The 24414-nt window shown below is 43.0% G+C and overlaps 2 protein-coding genes and 1 pseudogene across 2 annotated transcripts in view; 2 read left to right on the top strand and 1 right to left on the bottom strand.

Annotated features, from left to right (window-relative positions):
• The window catches only part of LOC129842405 (transmembrane protein 8B-like), a 50373-nt pseudogene extending 45081 nt beyond the window's left edge, over positions 1 to 5292 (top strand).
• On the top strand, positions 1329 to 5292 carry LOC129842404 (uncharacterized). Its single transcript, XM_055910947.1, has 2 exons — positions 1329 to 3604; positions 3659 to 5292. Exons 1-2 carry the CDS (start codon positions 1329 to 1331, stop codon positions 3843 to 3845), a joined length of 2463 nt encoding a protein of 820 aa, XP_055766922.1. The 3' UTR covers positions 3846 to 5292.
• A 2359-nt stretch (positions 5293 to 7651) lies between these two features.
• Positions 7652 to 24414, bottom strand: part of LOC129842398 (regulator of G-protein signaling 11-like) — a 49912-nt gene continuing 33149 nt past the window's right edge. The window contains exons 10-13 of the mRNA XM_055910940.1: positions 21499 to 21586; positions 19399 to 19537; positions 19084 to 19166; positions 7652 to 8353 (exon numbers count right to left, since the gene is read on the bottom strand). Coding sequence (XP_055766915.1) covers positions 8218 to 8353; positions 19084 to 19166; positions 19399 to 19537; positions 21499 to 21586 — 446 coding nt within the window. The 3' untranslated portion in view covers positions 7652 to 8217. The remainder of the gene's footprint in view (positions 8354 to 19083; positions 19167 to 19398; positions 19538 to 21498; positions 21587 to 24414) is intronic.

Raw genomic sequence — 24414 nt, 5'->3', positions numbered from 1 at the left:
GCCAAGAATGTGCAAAGCTGTCATCAAGGCAAAGGGTGGCTAAAGTTAAGGTTGTGTGTAACGTCTGTATAATGTGTGTTTCCAGGTGTATCGAGGGCTGAAGAGGAAACAGTGCTACCCCCCCTCTTGGCGACGTTGGGTACTGTTCCTCCTGCCAGGCCTGGCCTCAGCGCTGGTCGGTGTGTGTGTGTACGTGTTTGCTGAGACGGAGGACAACTATCTGTACACACACTCTCTATGGCACGTCCTGGTTGCCTCGAGTGTGGTGTTCCTCCTGCCTCCCAGAGAGACCGACTCCGTGAACACCTGGAGCCCTGGAGTCTGTGGTTACACACTCTGTCACAGCACCAAGGAGGAACTATACACTGTCACCTGACCTCTGACCCTGGAGTCTGTGGTTACACACTCTGTCACAGCACCAAGGAGGAACTATACACTGTCACCTGACCTCTGACCCTGGAGTCTGTGGTTACACACTCTGTCACAGCACCAAGGAGGAACTATACACTGTCACCTGACCTCTGACCCTGGAGTCTGTGGTTACACACTCTGTCACAGCACCAAGGAGGAACTATACACTGTCACCTGACCTCTGACCCTGGACCTGTGGAGACCAACTATACACTGGCATATATTTCTAGTCAAGGATATGAAATGTTTTCACAACATATATAATACTGGTGTGGTCCCAGCTTTGCTAACTGTTGGTGTATATATATATATATATATGGCATATATTTCTAGTCAAGAATATGAAATGTTTTCACAATAATATATTTATATGACATCAGTGACATCACTGCCTGCTAATCCATCATGTCTTGCCCCTCCCTCTTCCTCCTTTCCTCCTCCTCGTCCTCCTCTAGTTTAGATTCACTACTAGATAGAGGAAGACTGCTAGTAAAAGCAGGGGGTGAGTGTAATTAACTAGCAGAAACAGAAGTGTTCCCGGGCCTCCAGAACCAGAACTGAACAGCCCCGAGTAAAGAATAGTGCAAGATTCTAGCCATTAAAATGTTTTTCTCATTGATACAATTTATGTCTCTGTGTGCAGTTTTGGAGGAAGTTAAAAGTCATTTCACGAGCCAATGCTAACTAGCATTAGCACAATGAGTGGAAGTCTACCAGTACAGCTAGCACCCGTAGACTCACGGTATCTGTCTCGATTCAAACACTATAATGTCTTGGTATATTGACTCATAGTAACCCTAGTAACCATAGTAACCCTTTCCCTTAAATGCATTCAGCTGTGCAACCGACTCCCTTCACCTCAATGGGCCCTGTTCCAATTCTATATCCTCCCTCCGTTCCTTACTCCCTTCACCTCAATGGGCCCTGTTCCAATTCTATATCCTCCCTCCGTTCCTTACTCCCTTCACCTCAATGGGCCTGTTCCAATTCTATATCCTCCCTCCGTTCCTTACTCCCTTCACCTCAATGGGCCCTGTTCCAATTCTATATCCTCCCTCCGTTCCTTACTCCCTTCACCTCAATGGGCCCTGTTCCAATTCTATATCCTCCCTCCGTTCCTTACTCCCTTCACCTCAATGGGCCCTGTTCCAATTCTATATCCTCCCTCCGTTCCTTACTCCCTTCACCTCAATGGGCCCTGTTCCAATTCTATATCCTCCCTCCGTTCCTTACTCCCTTCACCTCAATGGGCCCTGTTCCAATTCTATATCCTCCCTCCGTTCCTTACTCCCTTCACCTCAATGGGCCATGTTCCAATTCTATATCCTCCCTCCGTTCCTTACTCCCTTCACCTCAATGGGCCCTGTTCCAATTCTATTATCCTCCCTCGGTTCCTTACTCCCTTCACCTCAATGGGCCCTGTTCCAATTCTATTATCCTCCCTCCGTTCCTTACTCCCTTCACCTCAATGGGCCCTGTTCCAATTCTATATCCTCCCTCCGTTCCTTACTCTATATCCTCCCTCCGTTCCTTACTCCCTTCACCTCAATGGGCCCTGTTCCAATTCTATTATCCTCCCTCCGTTCCTTACTCCCTTCTCCTCAATGGGCCCTGTTCCAATTCTATATCCTCCCTCCGTTCCTTACTCCCTTCACCTCAATGGGCCCTGTTCCAATTCTATATCCTCCCTCCGTTCCTTACTCCCTTCACCTCAATGGGCCCTGTTCCAATTCTATATCCTCCCTCCGTTCCTTACTCCCTTCACCTCAATGGGCCCTGTTCCAATTCTATATCCTCCCTCCGTTCCTTACTCCCTTCACCTCAATGGGCCCTGTTCCAATTCTATATCCTCCCTCCGTTCCTTACTCCCTTCACCTCAATGGGCCCTGTTCCAATTCTATATCCTCCCTCCGTTCCTTACTCCCTTCACCTCAATGGGCCCTGTTCCAATTCTATATCCTCCCTCCGTTCCTTACTCCCTTCACCTCAATGGGCCCTGTTCCAATTCTATATCCTCCCTCCGTTCCTTACTCCCTTCACCTCAATGGGCCCTGTTCCAATTCTATATCCTCCCTCCGTTCCTTACTCCCTTCACCTCAATGGGCCCTGTTCCAATTCTATATCCTCCCTCCGTTCCTTACTCCCTTCACCTCAATGGGCCCTGTTCCAATTCTATATCCTCCCTCCGTTCCTTACTCCCTTCACCTCAATGGGCCCTGTTCCAATTCTATATCCTCCCTCCGTTCCTTACTCCCTTCACCTCAATGGGCCTGTTCCAATTCTATATCCTCCCTCCGTTCCTTACTCCCTTCACCTCAATGGGCCCTGTTCCAATTCTATATCCTCCCTCCGTTCCTTACTCCCTTCACCTCAATGGGCCCTGTTCCAATTCTATATCCTCCCTCCGTTCCTTACTCCCTTCACCTCAATGGGCCCTGTTCCAATTCTATATCCTCCCTCCGTTCCTTACTCCCTTCACCTCAATGGGCCCTGTTCCAATTCTATATCCTCCCTCCGTTCCTTACTCCCTTCACCTCAATGGGCCCTGTTCCAATTCTATATCGTCCCTCCGTTCCTTACTCCCTTCACCTCAATGGGCCCTGTTCCAATTCTATATCCTCCCTCCGTTCCTTACTCCCTTCACCTCAATGGGCCCTGTTCCAATTCTATATCGTCCCTCCGTTCCTTACTCCCTTCACCTCAATGGGCCCTGTTCCAATTCTATATCCTCCCTCCGTTCCTTACTCCCTTCACCTCAATGGGCCCTGTTCCAATTCTATATCCTCCCTCCGTTCCTTACTCCCTTCACCTCAATGGGCCCTGTTCCAATTCTATATCCTCCCTCCGTTCCTTACTCCCTTCACCTCAATGGGCCCTGTTCCAATTCTATATCCTCCCTCCGTTCCTTACTCCCTTCACCTCAATGGGCCCTGTTCCAATTCTATATCCTCCCTCCGTTCCTTACTCCCTTCACCTCAATGGGCCTGTTCCAATTCTATATCGTCCCTCCGTTCCTTACTCCCTTCACCTCAATGGGCCCTGTTCCAATTCTATATCCTCCCTCCTTTCCTTACTCCCTTCACCTCAATGGGCCCTGTTCCAATTCTATATCCTCCCTCCGTTCCTTACTCCCTTCACCTCAATGGGCCCTGTTCCAATTCTATATCCTCCCTCCGTTCCTTACTCCCTTCACCTCAATGGGCCTGTTCCAATTCTATATCGTCCCTCCGTTCCTTACTCCCTTCACCTCAATGGGCCCTGTTCCAATTCTATATCCTCCCTCCTTTCCTTACTCCCTTCACCTCAATGGGCCCTGTTCCAATTCTATATCCTCCCTCCGTTCCTTACTCCCTTCTCCTCAATGGGCCCTGTTCCAATTCTATATCCTCCCTCCGTTCCTTACTCCCTTCACCTTAAAGCACTTTCATGACTAAGTGTAATAATGTCATTCTAATGCCATCTAAATGTAATTAGTCCAGAGGTCTTTCTCTGAATGTGTATTTTCCTTTTGAAACAAATCAGATTGTGAATCCAGTGCCTCTCTGTGTGTTCTGCAACACCAGTTCCACCATAACTCCTATTGTCTGGTCATAATGCTTTTAATTCACAGTGATATTAAGTTAGAATGTTTTAATGTTCTGGTGTTAATAATAATGATGTTTAGAATGTTTTAATGTTCTGGTGTTGGGTTAATAATGATGTTTAGAATGTTTTAATGTTCTGGTGTTGGGTTAATAATGATGTTTAGAATGTTTTAATGTTCTGGTGTTGGGTTAATAATGATGTTTAGAATGTTTTAATGTTCTGGTGTTGGGTTAATAATGATGTTTAGAATGTTTTAATGTTCTGGTGTTAATAATGATGTTTAGAATGTTTTAATGTTCTGGTGTTGGGTTAATAATGATGTTTAGAATGTTTTAATGTTCTGGTGTTGGGTTAATAATAATGTTTAGAATGTTTTAATGTTCTGGTGTTGGGTTAATAATGATGTTTAGAATGTTTTAATGTTCTGGTGTTGGGTTAATAATGATGTTTAGAATGTTTTAATGTTCTGGTGTTGGGTTAATAATGATCTTTAGAATGTTTTAATGTTCTGGTGTTGGGTTAATAATGATGTTTAGAATGTTTTAATGTTCTGGTGTTAATAATGATGTTTAGAATGTTTTAATGTTCTGGTGTTGGGTTAATAATGATGTTTAGAATGTTTTAATGTTCTGGTGTTGGGTTAATAATGATGTTTAGAATGTTTTAATGTTCTGGTGTTGGGTTAATAATGATGTTTAGAATGTTTTAATGTTCTGGTGTTGGGTTAATAATGATGTTTAGAATGTTTTAATGTTCTGGTGTTGGGTTAATAATGATGTTTAGAATGTTTTAATGTTCTGGTGTTAATAATGATGTTTAGAATGTTTTAATGTTCTGGTGTTGGGTTAATAATGATGTTTAGAATGTTTTAATGTTCTGGTGTTGGGTTAATAATGATGTTTAGAATGTTTTAATGTTCTGGTGTTAATAATGATGATGTTTAGAATGTTTTAATGTTCTGGTGTTGGGTTAATAATGATGTTTAGAATGTTTTAATGTTCTGGTGTTGGGTTAATAATGATGTTTAGAATGTTTTAATGTTCTGGTGTTAATAATGATGTTTAGAATGTTTTAATGTTCTGGTGTTGGGTTAATAATGATCATGTTTAGAATGTTTTAATGTTCTGGTGTTGGGTTAATAATGATGTTTAGAATGTTTTAATGTTCTGGTGTTGGGTTAATAATGATGTTTAGAATGTTCTGAAAGAATTTGATCCCTCATGATCACATGTTATGTTAATGAGATGTTAAGGTGGTGTTTCTGATATGGTAAATATATGTTCATTTACACGGGGATGCTGATGGCTTTTCCTCGATACTTTACATGTTTTATGTGTGGCTAGACATTCTACCGTGTGTCCAGACGTTCTACCGTGCATCTAGACATTCTACCCTGTGTCTAGACGTTCTACCGTGCGTCTGGACATTCTACCGTGCATCTAGACATTCTACCGTGTGTCTAGACGTTCTACCGTGTGTCTAGACGTTCTACCGTGCGTCTAGACATTCTACCGTGCATCTAGACATTCTACCGTGCGTCTAGACATTCTACCGTGCGTCTAGACATTCTACCGTGCGTCTAGACATTCTACCGTGCGTCTAGACATTCTACCGTGCATCTAGACATTCTACCGTGCGTCTAGACATTCTACCGTGCGTCTAGACGTTCTACCGTGCGTCTAGACGTTCTACCGTGCGTCTAGACATTCTACCGTGCGTCTAGACATTCTACCGTGCGTCTAGACATTCTACCGTGCGTCTAGACATTCTACCGTGCGTCTAGACATTCTACCGTGCGTCTAGACATTCTACCGTGCGTCTAGACATTCTACCGTGCGTCTAGACATTCTACCGTGCGTCTAGACATTCTACCGTGCGTCTAGACATTCTACCGTGCGTCTAGACATTCTACCGTGCGTCTAGACATTCTACCGTGCGTCTAGACGTTCTACCGTGCGTCTAGACGTTCTACCGTGCGTCTGGACGTTCTACCGTGCGTCTGGACGTTCTACCGTGCGTCTGGACGTTCTACCGTGCGTCTGGACGTTCTACCGTGCGTCTGGACGTTCTACCGTGCGTCTGGACGTTCTACCGTGCGTCTGGACGTTCTACCGTGCGTCTGGACGTTCTACCGTGCGTCTGGACGTTCTACCGTGCGTCTGGACGTTCTACCGTGCGTCTGGACGTTCTACCGTGCGTCTGGACGTTCTACCGTGCGTCTGGACGTTCTACCGTGCGTCTGGACGTTCTACCGTGCGTCTGGACGTTCTACCGTGCGTCTGGACGTTCTACCGTGCGTCTGGACGTTCTACCGTGCGTCTGGACATAAGGAATGTTAGTTATTACGATACGGTATGACAGCTATCATGATAAGGAATGCTAGTTATTACGATAAGGTAATGAGGTATGACTGTTATTATGATGAGGTATGACAGCTATTATGATAAGGAATGTTAGTTATTACGATACGGTATCACAGCTATTATGATATTGAATGTTAGTTATTACGATAAGTTAATGAGGTATGACTGTTATTACGATACGGTATGACAGCTATTATGATAAGGAATGTTAGTTATTACGATAAGGTAATGAGGTATGACTGTTATTATGATGAGGTATGACAGCTATTATGAGGTATGACCGTTATTGTGATGAGGTATGGCAGTTAGTATGATAAGGTATGACAGTTATTATGATAAGGTATGACCGTTATTATGATGAGGTATGACTGTTATTATGATAAGGTATGACAGTTATTATGATAAGGTAATGGGGTATGACTGTTATTATGATGAGGTATGACAGTTATTATGATGAGGTATGACAGTAATTATGATGAGGTATGACAGTTATTATGGTGAGGTATGGCAGTTATTATGAGGTATGACAGTTATTATGAGGTATGACAGTAATTATGATGAGGTATGGCAGTTATTATGATGAGGTATGGCAGTTATTATAAGATACAACAGGCATTATGATAAGGTATGACAGCTATTATGATGAGGTATGACATTTATTATGGTGAGGTATGGCAGTTATTATGATGAGGTATGGCAGTTATTATGATGAGGTATGACAGTTATTATGATGAGGTATGACAGTAATTATGATGAGGTATGACAGTTATTATGATGAGGTATGACAGTAATTATGATAAGGTATGACAGTTATTATGATGAGGTATGGCAGTTATGATGATGTGGTATGGCAGTTATTATAAGATACAACAGGCATTATGATAAGGTATGGCCGTTATTATGATGAGGTATGACAGTTATTATGATGAGGTATGACAGTTGACTGATGAGCACCTGTAACTGTTATGGGTGTTCATCAGTCATATTGTTCTAAATTAAGGGGTAGTCTAAAGGCTGGTTTACACTCTGTCTATCGACATGTCGACAGTTGTCATCCGACATCAAACGTGTCGTTTTCATTATGAAAAAGTATAAGCACAAAACGACAGGCTTTACGTGACATCTGCAGCCCGGTGCTCCAAACAGTAGACTTTCTCTAACACCAATAGACCCATTTAAAAAATGAATTCAGTAAATGTGAACCTAGCAAGCCAGGCAACTAAAAGCTATTTTCAAAACAATGTTTTGGTTCGTTGCTAGCTCGTTAGCCAGTTGAAATAATGACCAGAGTATAGCTGACAATATCTTACTACTTTTTATTCATTATTACAGGAACATAAACCCACAACATCGTCGTTTAAAAGAGACTTGTGAGCCGACAGAAAATAGCTGACTGCCGCAGAGAGACGGGAATAAAACTAGGTCCATTCTATCCGAGGACTATAGAACTACCGCGTTGTCGCCGTTCGGTAACCACGACAACGGACGTTGCGACAGTCGCAGAGACGGGAACTTTTCTCGCGTCTCCGCAACAAGGAAACTGACCGTAGCAACGACAGTCTACAGACAGTCCACAGGAGTATAAATTAAAGGTTGTTTTGACCAGCGACACTTGTCACTTTATAATTGTCCCTAGACATGTTATTAGACCAAGTATAAACTGGCCTTAAGTCTACATTAATTGAATAGTGGAAATCTTTCAGATTGTGTCTATAAACTATACCTATAGTTCTATGTTCATAAATATAACTACTAGACAGTATTATTACTTCTAGAAGTATGAATGGTTGCTATAGTGATACAATGGCGACCAGATCTGGTTGCTGTGAACATGGTGGTTGTGGTATTCCCATGGCGATCAGATCTGAGAGTTGGTTGTGGAGCTTGTTCCTGTTGGTCCCGCCTCTTTAGCCTTTCCATCATCTTCCGTCGCTTGGGTAACCATGGCAGGAGAGGGGCTAGAGTGACGCTGTCGCCTCATGAAGGGAAATACACTGAGAGGAGGAAGAGAGAGAAAGGAAGGCAGGGAGAGAGGAAAGGAGATGGGAGAGGCAGGGAGAGAGGAAAGGAGATAGGAGAGGCAGGGAGAGAGGAAAGGAGTTAGGGTAGGAGATGGGAGAGGCAGGGAGAAAGGAGAGAGAGAGTAAAGAGAGCGGGAAGTACGAGCAAGAGCATTGTTGGATATAGTAAATACAGTATATAAATTAATATAGTGAGTATATTGTAGTATATAAGGGGTATATACAGTAGTGAGTATATATTGTTTATATAATGAGAATATTATAGTTTATGAGGAGTACATATTGTAAATATAGTGAGTATATTGTAGTATTTGAGGTGTATATATTGTAAATATAGTGAGCATGTAGTTGTATATAAGGAGTACATATTGATAATATAGTGAGTATATTGTAGTATTTAAGGTGTATATATTGAAGAGTATATATTGTTAATATAGTGAGTATATATTGAGGCGTATATAGTGTTAATATAGTAATTATATTGTAGTATATATTGAGGAGTATATATTAATATAGTGAGTATATTGTAATATTTAAGGAGTATATATTGTAATGTAGTATATTTTGAGGAGTATATATTAATATATTGAGTATATTGTAGTATTTAAGGAGTATATATTGTAATGTAGTATATTTTGAGGAGCATATGTCAATATAGTGATTATATTGTAGTATATATTGAGGAGTATATATTAATATAGTGAGTATATTGTAATATTTAAGGAGTATATATTGTAATGTAGTATATTTTGAGGAGTATATGTCAATATAGTGATTATATTGTAGTATATATTGTGGAGTATATATTAATATAGTGAGTATATTGTAGTATTTAAGGAGTATACTTATATTGTAATGTGGTATATTTTGAGGAGTATATATTAATATGGTGAGTATATTGTAGTATTTAAGGAGTATATATTGTAATGTAGTATATTTTCAGGAGTATATAGTGGGGGCCTGAAATAATTGACACCCTTGATAAAGATGAGCAAAAATGATTGTATAAAATAGTTCAAATACTAAGATTAACGCAAGGGTGAGTCAATTGACTCTTATCAATAAAGGAAAAGATATAGCTCCGTACTGGTATTATTTATTCTATACAATCTGTTTTATTCATCTTTGTCAAGGTTGTCAATCATTTGGGACCCCACAGTATCTGGCCAACTGGACACAACTGTGGGAAGCATTGGAGTCAACACGGACCACATCGCTGTGGAACACTTTAGACCCCTTATAGAGTCCATGTCTTGATGAATGGACTGTGGGAAGCATTGGGGTCAACACGGACCACATCGCTGTGGAACACTTTAGACACCTTATAGAGTCCATGTCTTGATGAATGGACTGTGGGAAGCATTGGGGTCAACACGGACCACATCGTTGTGGAACACTTTAGACACCTTATAGAGTCCATGTCTTGATGAATGGACTGTGGGAAGCATTGGGGTCAACACGGACCACATCGCTGTGGAACACTTTAGACACCTTATAGAGTCCATGTCTTGATGAATGGACTGTGGGAAGCATTGGGGTCAACACGGACCACATCGCTGTGGAACACTTTAGACACCTTATAGAGTCCATGTCTTGATGAATGGACTGTGGGAAGCATTGGAGTCAACACGGACCACATCGCTGTGGAACCCTTTAGACACCTTATAGAGTCCATGTCTTGATGAATGGACTGTGGGAAGCATTGGAGTCAACACGGACCACATCGCTGTGGAACCCTTTAGACACCTTATAGAGTCCATGTCTTGATGAATGGACTGTGGGAAGCATTGGGGTCAACACGGACCACATCGCTGTGGAACACTTTAGACACCTTATAGAGTCCATGTCTTGATGAATTGGGGCGTTTCTGAGGGCAAAAGGGAGTGCAACTCAACATATATAATGTTTTGTCCACTCTGTGTATATTGAGTACGTATTGTAGTATATATTGAGGACAGTCGAGGCTCCTCAGAGGAGGAAGTGAATTTCATAAAAATAAAAATAGTGAAATATTAAAAAAGTGATCCTTTTTAGATAAAACTTTACTAAATATATTCACGTCACCAAATAATTGATTTAAACACACAGTTTTGCAATGAAGGTCTACAGTAGCCTCAACAGCACTCTGTAGGGCAGCACCATGGTGTAGCCGGAGAACATTTAGTGTCCATCCTCCTCTGGGTACATTGACTTCAATACAAAACCTAGGAGGCTCGTGGTTCTCACCCCCTTCCATAGACTTACACAGTAATTATGACAACTTCCGGAGGACGTCCTCCAATCTATCGGAGCTCTTGCAGAATGAACTGACATGTTTTCCATCCAATCAAAGGATCAGAGAACGAATATATTACTGAAAGTATAAGCTACATCTAACAGCATAAAGTCACAACTCGGAATTCCAAGTCGGGAACTCAGGCCTCTGAGCTCTGACCTGAAGATCACTGAAGTCATGATTGGACCTTGTTTTTTCCAAGTTCCCAGTTGTCTTGAAAGCACCATAAATCCAGAGAATGAAAGACTATGATGTCATATTTTGATGACAGCTGTATGTAGGCCCTGACAGCTTTATGTAGGCCATGACAGCTTTATGTAGGCCCTGACAGCTTTATGTAGGCCCTGACAGCTTTATGTAGGCCCTGACAGCTTTATGTAGGCCCTGACAGCTTTATGTAGGCCCTGACAGCTTTATGTAGGCCCTGACAGCTTTATGTAGCCCCTGACAGCTTTATGTAGGTCCTGACAGCTTTATGTAGGCCCTGACAGCTTTATGTAGGCCCTGACAGCTTTATGTAGGCCCTGACAGCTTTATGTAGGCCCTGACAGCTTTATGTAGGCCCTGACAGCTTTATGTAGGCCCTGACAGCTTTATGTAGCACCTGACAGCTTTATGTAGGTCCTGACAGCTTTATGTAGGCCCTGACAGCTTTATGTAGGACCTGACAGCTTTATGTAGCACCTGACAGCTTTATGTAGGCCCTGACAGCTTTATGTAGGCCCTGACAGCTTTATGTAGGCCCTGACAGCTTTATGTAGGCCCTGACAGCTTTATGTAGGCCCTGACAGCTTTATGTAGGCCCTGACAGCTTTATGTAGGCCCTGACAGCTTTATGTAGGCCCTGACAGCTTTATGTAGGCCCTGACAGCTTTATGTAGGCCCTGACAGCTTTATGTAGGCCCTGACAGCTTTATGTAGGCCCTGACAGCTTTATGTAGGCCCTGACAGCTTTATGTAGGACATGACAGCTTTATGTAGGCCCTGACAGCTTTATGTAGGCCCTGACAGCTTTATGTAGGCCCTGACAGCTTTATGTAGGCCCTGACAGCTTTATGTAGGCCCTGACAGCTTTATGTAGGCCCTGACAGCTTTATGTAGGCCCTGACAGCTTTATGTAGGCCCTGACAGCTTTATGTAGGCCCTGACAGCTTTATGTAGGCCCTGACAGCTTTATGTAGGCCCTGACAGCTTTATGTAGGCCCTGACAGCTTTATGTAGGCCCTGACAGCTTTATGTAGGCCCTGACAGTTTTATGTAGGCCCTGACAGCTTTATGTAGGCCCTGACAGCTTTATGTAGGCCCTGACAGCTTTATGTAGGCCCTGACAGCTTTATGTAGGCCCTGACAGCTTTATGTAGGCCCTGACAGCTTTATGTAGGCCCTGACAGCTTTATGTAGGCCGTGACAGCTTTATGTAGGCCCTGACAGCTTTATGAAGGCCCTGACAGCTTTATGTAGGCCCTGACAGCTTTATGTAGGCCCTGACAGCTTTATGTAGGCCCTGACAGCTTTATGTAGGCCCTGACAGCTTTATGTAGGCCCTGACAGCTTTATGTAGGCCCTGACAGCTTTATGTAGGCCCTGACAGCTTTATGTAGGCCCTGGCAGCTTTATGTAGGCCCTGACAGCTTTATGTAGAACCCTGACAGCTTTATGTAGGCCCTGACAGCTTTATGTAGAACCCTGACAGCTTTATGTAGGCCCTGACAGCTTTATGTAGGACCTGACAGCTTTATGTAGACCCTGACAGCTTTATGTAGGCCCTGACAGCTTTATGTAGGCCCTGACAGCTTTATGTAGGCCCTGACAGCTTTATGTAGGCCCTGACAGCTTTACGTAGGCCCTGACAGCTTTACGTAGGCCCTGACAGCTTTACGTAGGCCCTGACAGCTTTACGTAGGCCCTGACAGCTTTACGTAGGCCTTGACAGCTTTACGTAGGCCCTGACAGCTTTACGTAGGCCTTGACAGCTTTACGTAGGCCCTGACAGCTTTACGTAGGCCCTGACAGCTTTACGTAGGCCCTGACAGCTTTACGTAGGCCCTGACAGCTTTACGTAGGCCCTGACAGCTTTATGTAGGCCCTGACAGTTTGTGGGAACCGTTTGTCACCGTTATAGTGCAATTAATGTGTTGTGTAGTGGCTTTGCATCTAACAAAAAAAATATGTTTTTTGCCCCACCAAGATGTACATGCTAAAATCGCCCTGCAACAGACACTAGGAGACAAATCCACCTTTCAGCAGGACAATAACCTTAAACTCAAGGCCAGATATACACTGGAGTTACCAAGATGACATTGAATGAGTGGCCAAGTTACAGTTTTGACTTAAAATCGGGCGGAAAATTTATGGTAAGACTTGAAAATGTCTAACAATGATCAACAACTTGACAGATCTTGAATAATTTTTTAAAGATGAATGTGCAAAGCTTAGCCAAAGACTTAGCCAGAAAGACTGTAACCGCTGGCAAAGGTGAATCTAACGTGTATTGACTCAGGGGTGGGAATACTTATGTAAAAGAGATATTTAATGTTCAATACCTGTTCAATAAATGATGGGATATTGTGTGTAGATGGGTGAGAAAAAAGTTTGAATCCATTTTGAATTCATGCTGTAACACAACGTGAAATCAACCAAGGGGTAGGAATACTTTCTGAAGGCCCTGTATTGAGGATATATATATATATTGTAATGTAGTAAACGTTGAGTATATGTACAAAACATTAGGAACACCTCCCTAATATTGAGTTGCATGCATTTTGCCCTCGGAACAGCCTCCATTCGTTGGGTCATGGACTCTACAAGGTGATAAAGGCCTTCCACAGGGACGCTGGCCCATGTTGACTCCAATGCTCCCCACAGTTGTGTCCAGATGGCTGGATGTCCTTTGGGTGGTGGACCATGTTGACTCCAATGCTTCCCACAGTTGTGTCCAGATGGCTGGATGTCCTTTGGGTGGTGGTCCATGTTGACTCCAATGCTTCCCACAGTTGTGTCCAGTTGTCTGGATGTCCTTTGGGTGGTGGACCATGTTGACTCCAATGCTTCCCACAGTTGTGTCCAGATGGCTGGAGGACCATGTTGACTCCAATGCTTCCCACAGTTGTGTCCAGATGGCTGGAGGACCATGTTGACTCCAATGCTTCCCACAGTTGTGTCCAGATGGCTGGAGGACCATGTTGACTCCAATGCTTCCCACAGTTGTGTCCAGATGGCTGGTGGACCATGTTGACTCCAATGCTTCCCCCAGTTGTGTCCAGATGGCTGGAGGACCATGTTGACTCCAATGCTTCCCACAGTTGTGTCCAGTTGGCTGGATGTCCTTTGGGTGGTGGACCATGTTGACTCCAATGCTTCCCCCAGTTGTGTCCAGATGGCTGGAGGACCATGTTGACTCCAATGCTTCCCACAGTTGTGTCCAGATGGCTGGATGTCCTTTGGGTGGTGGTCCATGTTGACTCCAGTGCTTCCCACAGTTGTGTCCAGATGGCTGGATGTCCTTTGGGTGGTGGACCATGTTGACTCCAATGCTTCCCACAGTTGTGTCCAGATGGCTGGTGGACCATGTTGACTCCAATGCTTCCCCCAGTTGTGTCCAGATGGCTGGAGGACCATGTTGACTCCAATGCTTCCCACAGTTGTGTCCAGATGGCTGGATGTCCTTTGGGTGGTGGTCCATGTTGACTCCAATGCTTCCCACAGTTGTGTCCAGTTGGCTGGATGTCCTTTGGGTGGTGGACCATGTTGACTCCAATGCTTCCCACAGTTGTGTCCAGATGGCTGGATGTCCTTTGGGTGGTGGTCCATGTTGACTCCAATGCTTCCCACAGTTGTGTCCAGATGGCTGGATGTCCTTTGGGTGGTGGACCATGTTGACTCCAATGCTTCCCACAGTTGTGTCCAGATGGCTGGTGGACCATGTTGACTCCAATGCTTCCCCCAGTTGTGTCCAGATGGCTGGAGGACCATGTTGACTCCAATGCTTCCCACAGTTGTGTCCAGTTGTCTGGATGTCCTTTGGGTGGTGGACCATGTTGACTCCAATGCTTCCCACAGTTGTGTCCAGATGGCTGGATGTCCTTTGGGTGGTGGACCATGTTGACTCCAATGCTTCCCACAGTTGTGTCCAGTTGTCTGGATGTCCTCTGGGTGGTGGACCATGTTGACTCCAATGCTTCCCACAGTTGTGTCCAGATGGCTGGATGTCCTTTGGGTGGTGGACCATGTTGACTCCAATGCTTCCCACAGTTTTGTCCAGTTGGCTGGATGTCCTTTGGGTGGTGGACCAAGTTGACTCCAATGCTTCCCACAGTTGTGTCCAGATGTCTGGATGTCCTTTGGGTGGTGGACCATGTTGACTCCAATGCTTCCCACAGTTGTGTCCAGATGGCTGGATGTCCTTTGGGTGGTGGTCCATGTTGACTCCAATGCTTCCCACAGTTGTGTCCAGTTGGCTGGATGTCCTTTGGGTGGTGGTCCATGTTGACTCCAATGCTTCCCACAGTTGTGTCCAGTTGTCTGGATGTCCTTTGGGTGGTGGACCATGTTGACTCCAATGCTTCCCACAGTTGTGTCCAGTTGGCTGGATGTCCTTTGGGTGGTGGACCATGTTGACTCCAATACTTCCCACAGTTGTGTCCAGATGTCTGGATGTCCTTTGGGTGGTGGACCATGTTGACTCCAATGCTTCCCACAGTTGTGTCCGGATGGCTGGAGGACCATGTTGACTCCAATGCTTCCCACAGTTGTGTCCAGATGGCTGGAGGACCATGTTGACTCCAATGCTTCCCACAGTTGTGTCCAGACTGCTGGTGGACCATGTTGACTCCAATGCTTCCCCCAGTTGTGTCCAGATGGCTGGAGGACCATGTTGACTCCAATGCTTCCCCCAGTTGTGTCCAGATGGCTGGATGTCCTTTGGATGGTGGACCATGTTGACTCCAATGCTTCCCACAGTTGTGTCCAGATGGCTGGTGGACCATGTTGACTCCAATGCTTCCCACAGTTGTGTCCAGATGGCTGGATGTCCTTTGGGTGGTGGACCATGTTGACTCCAATGCTTCCCACTGTTTTGTTGCCAGTTGGCTGGATGTCCTTTGGGTGGACCATGTTGACTCCAATGCTTCCCACAGTTGTGTCCAGTTGGCTGGATGTCCTTTGGGTGGTGGACCATGTTGACTCCAATGCTTCCCACAGTTGTGTCCAGTTGTCTGGATGTCCTTTGGGTGGTGGACCATGTTGACTCCAATGCTTCCCACTGTTTTGTTGCCAGTTGGCTGGATGTCCTTTGGGTGGACCATGTTGACTCCAATGCTTCCCACAGTTGTGTCCAGTTGGCTGGATGTCCTTTGGGTGGTGGACCATGTTGACTCCAATGCTTCCCACAGTTGTGTCCAGATGGCTGGATGTCCTTTGGGTGGTGGACCATGTTGACTCCAATGCTTCCCACAGTTGTGTCCAGATGGCTGGATGTCCTTTGGGTGGTGGTCCATGTTGACTCCAATGCTTCCCCACAGTTGTGTCAAGATGGCTGGATGTCCTTTGGGTGGTGGACCATGTTGACTCCAATGCTTCCCACAGTTGTGTCCAGATGGCTGGATGTCCTTTGGGTGGTGGTCCATGTTGACTCCAATGCTTCCCACAGTTGTGTCCGGATGGCTGGAGGACCATGTTGACTCCAATGCTTCCCACAGTTGTGTCCAGTTGGCTGGATGTCCTTTGGGTGGACCATGTTGACTCCAATGCTTCCCACAGTTGTGTCCAGTTGGCTGGAGGACCATGTTGACTCCAATGCTTCCCACAGTTGTGTCCAGATGTCTGGATGTCCTTTGGGTGGTGGACCATGTTGACTCCAATGCTTCCCACAGTTGTGTCCAGATGGCTGGATGTCCTTTGGGTGGTGGTCCATGTTGACTCCAATGCTTCCCACAGTTGTGTCCAGTTGGCTGGATGTCCTTTGGGTGGTGGACCATGTTGACTCCAATGCTTCCCACAGTTGTGTCCAGATGGCTGGATGTCCTTTGGGTGGTGGTCCATGTTGACTCCAATGCTTCCCACAGTTGTGTCCAGTTGGCTGGATGTCCTTTGGGTGGACCATGTTGACTCCAATGCTTCCCACAGTTGTGTCCAGTTGGCTGGAGGACCATGTTGACTCCAATGCTTCCCACAGTTGTGTCCAGATGTCTGGATGTCCTTTGGGTGGTGGACCATGTTGACTCCAATGCTTCCCACAGTTGTGTCCAGATGGCTGGATGTCCTTTGGGTGGTGGACCATGTTGACTCCAATGCTTCCCACAGTTGTGTCCAGTTGGCTGGAGGACCATGTTGACTCCAATGCTTCCCACAGTTGTGTCCAGATGGCTGGATGTCCTTTGGGTGGTGGACCAAGTTGACTCCAATGCTTCCCACAGTTGTGTCCAGTTGGCTGGATGTCCTTTGGGTGGTGGACCATTCTTGATAAACACGGGAAACTGTTGAGCGTGAAAAACCCAGCAGCGTTGCAGTTCTTGACTCAAACCGGTGTGCCTGGCACCTACTACCATACCCCCGCTCAAATGCACTTAATATTTTGTCTTGCCCATTCACCCTCTCAATGGTACACATACACAATCCATGTCTCAATGGTCACAAGGCTTAAAAGGTATTCTTTAACCTGTCTCCTCTTTAACCTGTAAATGAGTATATATATAATATATATTCAGGAGTATATATTGTAAATGAGTATATATATAATATATATTCAGGAGTATATATTGTAAATGAGTATATATAGAATATATATTCAGGAGTATATATTGTAAATGAGTATATATATAATATATATTCAGGAGTATGTATTCGGGGAGTATATATTGCAGTGTAGTATATATTGAGTGCAGTCTCAGCTCACTGGTCACCATAGCAACACCCACTCGTAGCACGCGCTCCAGCAGGAATTAAAGCCTCGAGTCTTCTTGACGCTACAAGCTTGGCACACCTGTATTTGGGGAGTTTCTCACATATTGAGGAGTATATATTGTAACGTAGTATATCAGGGAGGTAATATTGAGGTGTATACTTTGTAATATAGTACATTAGGGAGGTTACATTGAGTATATATTGTAATATAGTATATTAGGGAGGTTAAATTGAGTTGTATATATTGTAATGTAGTATATTAAGGAGTATATATTATAATATAGTATAATTTCCAGGTTAAATTGAGGAGTATATATTGTAATATAGTATATTGATGAGTATATATTGTAATATAGTATATTAGGGAGGTTATATTGAGGAATATATATTTTAATGTAGTATATTGAGGATTATATATTGTAATGTAGTATATTAGGGAGGTTATATTGAGGAGTATATATTGTAATGTAGTATATTAGGGAGTATATATTTTAATATAGTATATTGAGGTGTATATATTGTAATGTAGTCTATTGAGGAGTATATATTGTAACGTGGTATATTGGGGAGGTTAAATTGAGGAGTATATATTGTAAAGTGGTATATTAGGGAGGTTATATTGAGGAGTATATATTGCAATATAGTATTTTAGGGAGGTTATATTGAGGAGTATAGTATTTTAGGGAGGTTATATTGAGGAGTATATATTGTAATGTAGTATATTGAGGAGTATATATTGTAATGTATTTTATTGAGGAAAATATATTGTAAAGTAGTATATTCGGGAGGTTTAATTGGGGAGGAAATATTTTAATGTAGTATATTAAGGAGTATATATTGTAGTGTAGAATATTGATAAGTATATATTGTAATGTAGTATATTAGGGAGGTTATATTGAGGAGTATATATTGTAATATAGTACATTAGGGAGGTTACATTGAAGAGTATATATTGTAATGTAGTATATTGAGGAGTATATATTTTAGTGTAGAATATTAAGGAGTATATATTGTAGTGTAGTATATTAAGGAGTATATATTGTAATGCAGTATATTAGGAAGGTTATATTGAGGAGTATATATTGTAATATAGTACATTAGGGAGGTTACATTGAGGAGTATATATTGTAATATAGTATATTAGGGAGGTTAAATTGAGGTGTGTATATATTGTAATATAGTATATTAGGGAGGTTAAATTGAGGTGTGTATATTGTAATGTATTATATTAAGGAGTATATATTGTAATATAGTATAATTTCCAGGTTAAATTGAGGAGTATATATTGTAATATAGTATGTTGAGCAGTATATATTGTAACGTAGTATATTAGGGAGGTTATATTGAGGTGTATATATTTGTAATGTAGTATATTGAGGAGTATATCATTTAATGTAGTTTATTGAGGAGTATATATTGTAATGTAGTATATTGAGGAGTATATATTGTAACGTAGTATATTGAGGAGTATATATTGTAATATAGTATATTGAGAAGTATATATTTTAATGTAGAATTTCCTGAGTACCTCTTCTTGGTCTCCTGGGGAACGATGGCTTTGGCCAGCATGTTCTTATACAGCTCAGACTTCAGATACCTGGGGTAGGAGTCCTAGAGGTCAGAGGTTAGAGGTTAGATACCTGGGTAGGAGTCCTAGAGGTCAGAGGTTAGAGGTTAGATATCTGGGTAGGAGTCCTAGAGGTCAGAGGTTAGAGGTTAGATACCTGGGGTAGGAGTACTAGATGTCAGAGGTTAGAGGTTAGATACCTGGGGAAGGAGTACTAGAGAGGTTAGGGTTTAGAGTTCAGAGGTCAGGGTTCAGGTGTTTGAGGTCAGTGGTTACCTTCTTCATGAGGAAGTAGATGTGCATCTGGGCGTCGTCCATAATGAAGCGATGAGGTCGTTTGATTCCCTCCAGTGTTTTCTCCATGGTCCTACTATCGATGTTCACCCAGCGAGCTGCGCCAGGGGCCAGAAAGTTCCTACACAGAGATCATAGTACCACATCACTCAGTCATAATACCACATCACTCAGTTCACAGTACCACATCACTCAGTCATAATACCACATCACTCAGTTCATAGTACCACATCACTCAGTCATAGTAACACATCACTCAGATCATAATACCACATCACTCAGATCATAATACCACATCACTCAGTCATAGTACCACATCACTCAGATCATAATACCACATCACTCAGATCATAGTACCACATCACTCAGATCATAATACCACATCACTCAGATCATAATACCACATCACTCAGATCATAGTACCACATCACTCAGATCATAGTACGACATCACTCAGTCATAGTACCACATCACTCAGATCATAATACCACATCACTCAGTCATAATACCACATCACTCAGATCATAGTACCACATCACTCAGTCATAGTACCACATCACTCAGTCATAATACCACATCACTCAGTCATAGTACCACATCACTCAGTCATAGTACCACATCACTCAGTCATAGTACCACATCACTCAGTCATAGTACCACATCACTCAGTCATAATACCACATCACTCAGTCATAGTACCACATCACTCAGATCATAGTACCACATCACTCAGATCATAGTACCACATCACTCAGATCATAATATCACATCACTCAGATCATAGTACCACATCACTCAGATCATAGTACCACATCACTCAGTCATAGTACCACATCACTCAGTCATAGTACCACATCACTCAGATCATAGTACCACATCACTCAGATCATAATACCACATCACTCAGTCATAGTACCACATCACTCAGTCATAATACCACATCACTCAGTCATAATACCACATCACTCAGTCATAGTACCACATCACTCAGTCATAGTACCACATCACTCAGTCATAGTACCACATCACTCAGTCATAGTATCACATCACTCAGTCATAGTACCACATCACTCAGATCATAATACCACATCACTCAGATCATAGTACCACATCACTCAGTCATAGTACCACATCACTCAGTCATAATACCACATCACTCAGTCATAGTACCACATCACTCAGTCATAATACCACATCACTCAGTCATAGTACCACATCACTCAGTCATAATACCACATCACTCAGTCATAGTACCACATCACTCAGATCATAATACCACATCACTCAGATCATAGTACCACATCACTCAGTCATAATACCACATCACTCAGATCATAGTACCACATCACTCAGATCATAATACCACATCACTCAGTCATAATACCACATCACTCAGTCATAATACCACATCACTCAGTCATAGTACCACATCACTCAGTCATAATACCACATCACTCAGATCATAATACCACATCACTCAGATCATAGTACCACATCACTCAGTCATAGTACCACATCACTCAGATCATAATACCACATCACTCAGATCATAGTACCACATCACTCAGTCATAGTATCACATCACTCAGTCATAGTACCACATCACTCAGTCATAGTACCACATCACTCAGATCATAGTACCACATCACTCAGTCATAGTACCACATCACTCAGTCATAATACCACATCACTCAGTCATAATACCACATCACTCAGATCATAATACCACATCACTCAGTCATAGTACCACATCACTCAGTCATAATACCACATCACTCAGATCATAATACCACATCACTCACATCATGTTGAGTGTGTGTGTGTGTGTGTGTGTGTGTGTGTGTGTGTGTGTGTGTGTGTGTGTGTGTGTGTGTGTGTGTGTGTGTGTGTGTGTGTGTGTGTGTGTGTGTGTGTGTGTGTGTGTGTGTGTGTGTGTGTGTGTGTGTGTGTTGTAGCTAGCTAGTTACAAGACTTGGTGTGTGTGTTATAGTGTTGTTGGTGTGTGTGTGTGTGTGTGTGTGTGTGTGTGTGTGTGTGTGTGTGTGTGTGTGTGTGTGTGTGTGTGTGTGTGTGTAAACCTACTTGTAAACCTCATCTACTTTCAGGATGATCTTGGAGCTCTCTCCATGCCTCAGGTCCTCACAGGCCACCCAGAAACACAGGTTCTCCGCTGAAACACACACACACACACACACACACACACACACACACACACACACACACACACACACACACACACACACACACACACACACACACACACACATACACACACACGAACACATGTGTCTAGAGAAGAGCAACATAGTAACATGGTAACATAGAATCCAGGTTTATTAAATGGTGCTCCAGTGTCTTCTGTTCTACGGACCATTTCTGATATTTTGTGTGTTTTTTTGCGGTGAACTTAAAAATGTTTGATTATCATGTTTCCTCCATCGTTTCCTAAAAGACCGAAGACCTGACATCAGAACAGAGATCACTAACCTCCATTAGGATGTAGATATCTCCCTGACATCAGAACAGAGATCACTAACCTCCATTAGGATGTAGATATCTTCTAGACATCAGAACAGAGATCACTAACCTCCATTAGGATGTAGATATCTCCCTGACATCAGAACAGAGATCACTAACCTCCATTAGGATGTAGATATCTCCCTGACATCAGAACAGAGATCACTAACCTCCATTAGGATGAAGATATCTCCCTGACATCAGAACAGAGATCACTAACCTCCATTAGGATGTAGATATCTCCCTGACATCAGAACAGAGATCACTAACCTCCATTAGGATGTAGATATCTCCCTGACATCAGAACAGAGATCACTAACCTCCATTAGGATGAAGATATCTCCCTGACATCAGAACAGAGATCACTAACCTCCATTAGGATGTAGATATCTCCCTGACATCAGAACAGAGATCACTAACCTCCATTAGGATGTAGATATCTCCCTGACATCAGAACAGAGATCACTAACCTCCATTAGGATGTAGATATCTCCCTGACATCAGAACAGAGATCACTAACCTCCATTAGGATGTAGATATCTCCCTGACATCAGAACAGAGATCACTAACCTCCATTAGGATGTAGATATCTCCCTGACATCAGAACAGAGATCACTAACCTCCATTAGGATGTAGATATCTCCCTGACATCAGAACAGAGATCACTAACGTCCATTAGGATGAAGATATCTTCTAGACATTAGAACAGAGATCACTAACCTCCATTAGGATGTAGATATCTCCCTGACATCAGAACAGAGATCACTAACCTCCATTAGGATGTAGATATCTCCCTGACATCAGAACAGAGATCACTAACCTCCATTAGGATGTAGATATCTCCCTGACATCAGAACAGAGATCACTAACCTCCATTAGGATGTAGATATCTTCTAGACATCAGAACAGAGATCACTAACCTCCATTAGGATGTAGATATCTTCTAGACATCAGAACAGAGATCACTAACCTCCATTAGGATGAAGATATCTCCCTGACATCAGAACAGAGATCACTAACCTCCATTAGGACGAAGATATCTCCCTGACATCAGAACAGAGATCACTAACCTCCATTAGGATGTAGATATCTCCCTGACATCAGAACAGAGATCACTAACCTCCATTAGGATGAAGATATCTCCCTGACATCAGAACAGAGATCACTAACCTCCATTAGGATGTAGATATCTCCCTGACATCAGAACAGAGATCACTAACCTCCATTAGGATGAAGATATCTCCCTGACATCAGAACAGAGATCACTAACCTCCATTAGGATGAAGATATCTCCCTGACATCAGAACAGAGATCACTAACCTCCATTAGGATGTAGATATCTTCTAGACATCAGAACAGAGATCACTAACCTCCATTAGGATGTAGATATCTCCCTGACATCAGAACAGAGATCACTAACCTCCATTAGGATGTAGATATCTCCCTGACATCAGAACAGAGATCACTAACCTCCATTAGGATGTAGATATCTCCCTGACATCAGAACAGAGATCACTAACCTCCATTAGGATGTAGATATCTCCCTGACATCAGAACAGAGATCACTAACCTCCATTAGGATGTAGATATCTTCTAGACATCAGAACAGAGATCACTAACCTCCATTAGGATGAAGATATCTTCTAGACATCAGAACAGAGATCACTAACCTCCATTAGGATGTAGATATCTCCCTGACATCAGAACAGAGATCACTAACCTCCATTAGGATGTAGATATCTTCTAGACATCAGAACAGAGATCACTAACCTCCATTAGGATGTAGATATCTTCTAGACATCAGAACAGAGATCACTAACCTCCATTAGGATGTAGATATCTCCCTGACATCAGAACAGAGATCACTAACCTCCATTAGGATGAAGATATCTTCTAGACATCAGAACAGAGATCACTAACCTCCATTAGGATGTAGATATCTTCCTGACATCAGAACAGAGATCACTAACCTCCATTAGGATGTAGATATCTCCTAGACATCAGAACAGAGATCAATAACCTCCATTAGGATGAAGATATCTTCTAGACATCAGAACAGAGATCACTAACCTCCATTAGGATGAAGATATCTTCCTGACATCAGAACAGAGATCACTAACCTCCATTAGGATGTAGATATCTTCTAGACATCAGAACAGAGATCACTAACCTCCATTAGGATGAAGATATCTTCTAGACATCAGAACAGAGATCACTAACCTCCATTAGGATGAAGATATCTTCCTGGCATCAGAACAGAGATCACTAACCTCCATTAGGATGTAGATATCTCCCTGACATCAGAACAGAGATCACTAACCTCCATTAGGATGTAGATATCTTCTAGACATCAGAACAGAGATCACTAACCTCCATTAGGATGTAGATATCTCCCTGACATCAGAACAGAGATCACTAACCTCCATTAGGATGTAGATATCTTCTAGACATCAGAACAGAGATCACTAACCTCCATTAGGA

The sequence above is a fragment of the Salvelinus fontinalis genome, unplaced genomic scaffold (genome assembly GCF_029448725.1).
Source record: "Salvelinus fontinalis isolate EN_2023a unplaced genomic scaffold, ASM2944872v1 scaffold_0037, whole genome shotgun sequence".
In the NCBI taxonomy this organism is placed as follows: Eukaryota; Metazoa; Chordata; class Actinopteri; order Salmoniformes; family Salmonidae; genus Salvelinus; species Salvelinus fontinalis.
The sequence above is the reverse complement of the archived record's forward strand: the minus strand, read 5'-3'. Positions and strand labels throughout refer to the sequence as shown.

Excerpts from the sequence above, each read along its gene's own strand:
- LOC129842404 (XM_055910947.1), top strand. The coding sequence starts at position 1,329 with ATGGGCCCTGTTCCAATTCTATATCCTCCCTCCGTTCCTTACTCCCTT. Across the intron at positions 3,605-3,658 it reads CCGTTCCTTACTCCCTTCAC|CTCAATGGGCCCTGTTCCAA; the intron begins CTCAATGGGCCT and ends TACTCCCTTCAC.